Source organism: Physeter macrocephalus, chromosome 21 (assembly GCF_002837175.3).
Source record: "Physeter macrocephalus isolate SW-GA chromosome 21, ASM283717v5, whole genome shotgun sequence".
Classification (NCBI taxonomy): Eukaryota; Metazoa; Chordata; class Mammalia; order Artiodactyla; family Physeteridae; genus Physeter; species Physeter macrocephalus.
The window spans coordinates 78004396-78010253 of record NC_041234.1 but is presented as its reverse complement, the minus strand read 5'-3'; the positions used below and the strand labels follow the sequence as shown (position 1 = coordinate 78010253).

The following is a 5858-nucleotide window of genomic DNA, read 5'->3' as shown; positions in this document are numbered from 1 at the left end:
TGTCTCCACATCCTCACCAACACTTGTTATCATTCGTTTCATTGATTAAGGCCATCTTAGTGGGTGTGACCTGGTAACTCACTGTGGTTTCAATTTGCATTTCCTTGATGACTAACGATGTTAAGAAGTCTCTCATTTCCTTGTTGGCCATTTATATGTCTTCTTTGGAGAAATGTCCATTCAGAGCCTTTCACCATTTTTAAAAAATTGGGGTGTTGCCTTTTTATTGTTGAGTTGCAAGGGTTCTTCACATATTCCTGCCACATATGTGATATGCAAATATTTTCTCCCATTCTGTCGGTGGGCTTTTCACCTTTTTGATACTGTGCATTGATGCTCAAAATGTTTTAATTTTGCTGAAGTCAACAATTTATCTACTGTTTTTCTTTTGTTGCTTGTGCTTTTGGTGTCATAAGTAAGAAATGATTGCCTAATTCATGAAGACTTACACCTATGTTTCCTTCCCAGATTTTTATAGTCTTAACTCTTACTTTTAAATCTTTGATCCATTTTCAGGCTCTGTTTGTACATGGTGTGTGAGTCAGGGGTCAAAATTCTTTGGTTTGCACGCGGATACCCACTTGGCCCAGCACCATTTGTTGAAAACACTATTATTTTCCCATCAGATTTTTTCAGCACTCTGTCAGGTTGATAATCAGTTCACCATAAATGTGAGGGTTTATCTGTGGACTCTCAGTTCTATGCCATTGATTCATACACTGTCAACAGGCCAGTACCACGTAGTCTTTATTACTGTGGCTTGGTAGCAAATTTTGAAATTGGGAAGTGTGAGTCTTCTAACTTTTTTCTTCTCTCTCGAGATTGTTTTGGTGCACTTCCATATGAAGTTTAAGATAACCTTGTCAATTGTTGCAAAGAAGGATTCTGATAGGGACTGCATTGAAACTACTTTGCTCTGGGTAGTACTGCCATCTTAATAATATTGCCTTCCAACTCATGAAAATGGAGTGTCTTTCCATTTATTTAGGTCTTTTTTATTTTTTTCAACAGCGTTTTACAGACTCCGGAGTATGAGATTAGCACTTCTTTTGTTACATTTGTTTCAAAGCATTGTATTATTTTGATGCTATGGTAACTGGGCTTTGCTTTCTTAATTTCATTTTGGGGTTGTGCATTGCAATACACGGAAATACAAATAAGTTTTGTATATCGGTTTTGTATCCTGCAACTTTGGTGAACTTGGTTATCAGTTCTAGTGGGGTGTTTTGTTTGTTGGTTGGTTGGTTGGTGTGTGTGTGGATTGTCCTGGATTTTCCATATACAGTATAATGTCACTGAGAATTATACTCTGTTGAAATCCCTTTACACATATAATAGTATGATTCCTTATTCATGGGCTCACTTTTATTTTTTGGAAGCAAAATATTCAAATATGTGTTTTTCCAAATTGCTATCGAGTTTCCATGATTCACTCCCCTGCTGTTCCAACCCAACCTCATTCCCATGCACAGCCATCACTCACTTCTGAAACCACTCGAGTTTCATCCCAGACAGGGTGGAGAAAGCCTGCACCATATCCTGCTGCCCCTGGGAGAGGGCGGATGGTGTAGGCATTGGGATGGAGAACGCACTCTGAGTCTCACTTGGGCCGGAGTACCTCACAAACAGTTCGTCATTCACAATGCATAGACTGGAGGAAAAATGGGCCCTCAGACAACTGGACAGATAGACCACCCCACGCCCCAAACAACGATCCTGCTCCCACTGCCACTGAGCAGCTAGATTTCTTCCACGCCCCTCCTGTGTTGGTCTCCCAGGTTCGTTGACTGGTACCTCTACCCTCCCCACAGAGCCCAACTTTGGAGACTGTCTACCACCTTCACTCGATTTATAGGTTTATCCCAAACCTATGGACAATTTTGCATTTACCCTTTACCACAGCGCAAGGAGTGGACTGTCTGATCCCCATTCTCAGAAGAAGACACTGAGCCACAGAGAAGTCATGTGACTTGACCCAGGTCACACAGCGTGTGAGTGTTGGGTCAAGGAGAGAACCCATAGGCCGATTCCAGTGCCCATGCTATTCTTTTTTTTTTTTTTTGGTGGTACGCGGGCCTCTCGCCGCCGCGGCCTCTCCCATTTCGGAGCGCAGTCTCCGGACGCGCAGGCTCAGCGGCCATGGCTCACGGGCCCAGCCGCTCCGCGGCACGCGGGATCCTTCAAGACCAGGGCACAACCCCGTGTCCCTTGCATCGGCAGGCGGACTCCCAACCCTGCGCCACCAGGGAATCCCATCCATGCTCTTCTTAAACACTAGGCTAGACTACTCCTGGGATCTCCATGCTGGCTTTCCACAATCCTGAGTAAACCTAAGGTCTGCACCACCACATTCCCACGCCACTGAGCCAAGGCTGGGATGGGCATTCCTGCCCACAACAGGGTTCTAACCTGGCATAGCTGGCAGGGGTAGCGATGAAGGTCCAGGTGAAGGCATGCACACAGCCCAGAGAATTTCCTTCCACGTCAACAGCAAACAAACAACAGTACCCCTTAGAACTGCACGTGCTCTACACGCTCACATGGTGGTGCCCAGTCAGGGTGTGAGTGGACACTCATTCTGAGAGGGCAGTTGTTCACGGTTCCAGGGTGTCAGAAATGGGGAGGGCAACTATAGGAGCAGTCTGCGCCCAGTGACAGGGCCTATGACAACCACTTCACAAGTTCATGGGATGCATTTTTCACAGCCACACAAGAGGTGGATACTACTACCCCATTGTACAAATGAAGAAACTGAGAGGATTACTAACGGCCCAGGTTCTCTGGGTAAGATTCTGGGATGAGAGCCACCAAACTCCATAGCCTGTGTCCCCAACGCCCAGGGTGTTTAGGGCAGAGAGGTGTGAACACAGCTCATACTTGGGGTGTCTTTGGGACACCCCAAAGGGCTGGAGAACACAGTGGGGAAGGGGAAGAGTGGGGAAGGCAGAGGAGGGAAATGAAGGGATGGGAGGGGAAGGGAAGGGAAGGGAAGGGAAGGGAAGGGAAGGGAAGTGGTCAGGGAACCTGGGAGGTTCTGGGAGTGAGCCTGTCCAGGGGGAGGGAGCAGTGGGGCATCTGGGGAGGGGGTCTACACACACTCACCTTCCGTGAACGCCCCATTGACAGAGAAGCAGAGCATCGTCTCTTGAAAGGGAAGAGCCCACCTCCTCCACCTCCTACCCACCTGCGGCTTCCTCGGCCCACCCGAGGGAGGAAGCAGGCACTCACCGTCTGTAACCACATGTCCATCACGAAGGAGCTGAAGTCATGCTGAGTCTTGGGCAACACACAGAGGGTGTGCACAATGACTCGTTTTTTGTGCTTCAGCAGCTGGACCCGCAGGTCTGTGAGGGAGGGGGAAGCGAGCAACAGTCAGGGGCTACCATGCCCTGGGCTCTATGATTGACCCCTTCACCACCCTTTCCCACCCAGTCTTCCCATCACACACTCACGGGGGTCCTTGAGCTTCTTGATATCACTGCTTTCCTTGAAGTACTTGCACAAGTTGCTTGTAGGAGACAAAGAGGAAGAGTGAGTGGTGGGTGTATGCAGGAGCTGGCCTGTGTCTGCTAGGGAGCCATACGGCCCGGGAGCAGAGTCTGGGCTGTGATACTAACATGACTGCGTCCTCGGAGTGGAAGGGAATGGTCAGGGAGAAGCAAGCCTCCTCATGTAAGCACCAAGGAGATGCTGTCGGTCTCCACAGTCATGGATCAAGTAATACCTGAGGGGGATTAATGAGGACAGTCGATCTCTGTGGTCTGGACCTCAAATGAGACTTGAGATCTCCAATGAGCGGGCCTGTGCTTAGGTGGCCTCAACTGTCCTAGACCTCCTCTCCTTGCTCAGATTCCCAAGGGTACTTACTGCTGCAAGGAATTGCAGGACTAGACTCTTCGGTGTCTCAGATCCTTTATAGCTTTCCTGGAATCAAAAGGCATTTTAGATTGAGTGGCTGATAAAGCCTCTCCTGCAACTTGCCAAATGTTGTTTGATCCTCTTCGTCACCTTGCAGTGCTTTATTACATAGGGAGTGTCAACGTCAATGATACTTGGTGAGGGTAACTCCTTGCCATCCTGGAGAAGGGAAGAGGAAATCAGGAGTGGAGACCAGGGCAGTGGCCCTGGATGACCGGGGAAAAAGATGGGTCCAGGAGGGTGAGGGTCAGAGGTCAGGTGTGAAAGGGCCCTGGAAATTCCATGGGAAATCTTACAGTGGATGTCTTCATCATGACGTCTTGGAAGTCTCTAGTTGTATATGCAACTTGCGTGTGTGTGTGTGTGTGTGTGTGTGTGTGTGTGTGTGTGTGTGTGTGTGTTTATGGGTATTTTTCCAGAAAGTATATCCATGTCATTTTCAGGAGTCCATGCGTCCCAAAATGGTTAAGTGTCTGATGCCAACATGTAATCTAGGCAAGAACCAAAGGGCTTGAGGGCAGGTGCAGAGGTCACTGACATTAGTAAGAGATAATGATTTTTGTAGGCACTTACCAGGCATAATAAATTTCGGAAACATTCCCTGATGGCCCTGTCCAAAATCAAAAATAGAGAAGAGGTGGTTGATAGTTCAATGTTGCAATGCTTCCTTTGAGTTAAAACGCTAATACCAAAAACAGAGATCAGTGTGTTCTGGCCCATCCAGCAGCCCTCTTTGCCCACCTCTGCTTCTGATTTTAAGGGTTTTCGGTCCACTTCCCTGTTGAGCACTGATCATCTGTCATCTTACTGTGTGAAAGGCACTCTCTCCTCATTTCTCTCAATACCTTTACTTTAAAATTCCTTCCCTCCTTCCCTTCCTCTCCTTCCCCTGGGTAGCTCCCACCCAGACTACACAGACTCCATTCTCCAGTGCCACACGGACGAGCATTTCAAAACCATGCTGCAGGGCTTCCTTCCCCTCCCTTCCTTCCTCCAGGGCCCCAATGAAGGCTGAGGAAAAAAGACGGAAAGGGGTGGGAACCCGGGGCTCTGCTACCTCACTGGGGGTCCAGCACTCTCCCAAGGCCTGGACACCCCCCAGGGATGGCCCAGTGTGCTGGAGCAGGGAGTTGAGTGAGGTGGAGCTCAGGGAGGGAGATGGAGGGGAGGAAGACAGAAAGGGAGTGAAGGTAGGAGGGGAGAGATGAGAGAGACATAGGGGCACAGAGACAAGGGAGAGAGACAAAACAAAGGGAAGGGAAAGAAGCTCTCCCATGGTCGGGGTCAGGGAAGGAGAGAAGAAAGGGGAAACGGCACACATGTTGCGGTTCTTCACCTGCCACAGAATCGCCCAGACACACCATGTAGGAATGGAAAATATGCACATGCTGGGCTGGGGTCCCATTGGATGCTGGTCGAAAGTTTGTCACCTGTGTGAGCTCATCGAGACTTGGGCATGGGAAAGAGAGCAGCCATGGGGGCACATCTTCCCCAGAAGGAGGAAAGGGTCAGGTCCCAGCTCAGTATGGGGCTGAGGATCTGTGGCCCCCACTTATGATCACCGTCTTCTCTCCCAATGACCTCTGCACCTGTCTGAGTTGGTTCTTTATCTGAGGAATCATACCTGTCTCAGGCTGCCCAGGGCTCCTGTGGAGGACCAGGCGGGATGATGTGATGTGTGTAGGGAGGGATGAGAAGTGCCCCTGAGAGGCCTGTCCTTCTGTCTCTTCTACCACCTCTGCCCTCTGCCTTCCACTCCTGCCTCAGGAAGCCCTCTGATCACTGGCAGGGGCCCACATCTGGCCCCTTCACACAAGGAGCCCTGCTTTTTTCCAAAGAGGGTCCAGCTCCTGGCATTGGGCCAGCAGAATGGATGTCACGACAGCAGCCACCCACGGCCTCAGCCCTCAGCATGGCACAGGAAAGCCCCCATGTCAACC

The 5858-nt window shown here is 49.6% G+C and overlaps 1 protein-coding gene across 1 annotated transcript in view; it reads right to left on the bottom strand.

Annotated features, from left to right (window-relative positions):
* The window catches only part of LOC114484661 (nuclear RNA export factor 2-like), a 12889-nt gene that overhangs the window by 6209 nt on the left and 822 nt on the right, over nt 1–5858 (bottom strand). The window contains 7 exon segments of the mRNA XM_028482326.1: nt 1484–1651; nt 2410–2476; nt 3103–3144; nt 3225–3344; nt 3453–3515; nt 3622–3675; nt 3678–3761. Of these exon segments, the coding sequence (XP_028338127.1) occupies nt 1484–1651; nt 2410–2476; nt 3103–3144; nt 3225–3344; nt 3453–3515; nt 3622–3675; nt 3678–3761 (598 nt within the window).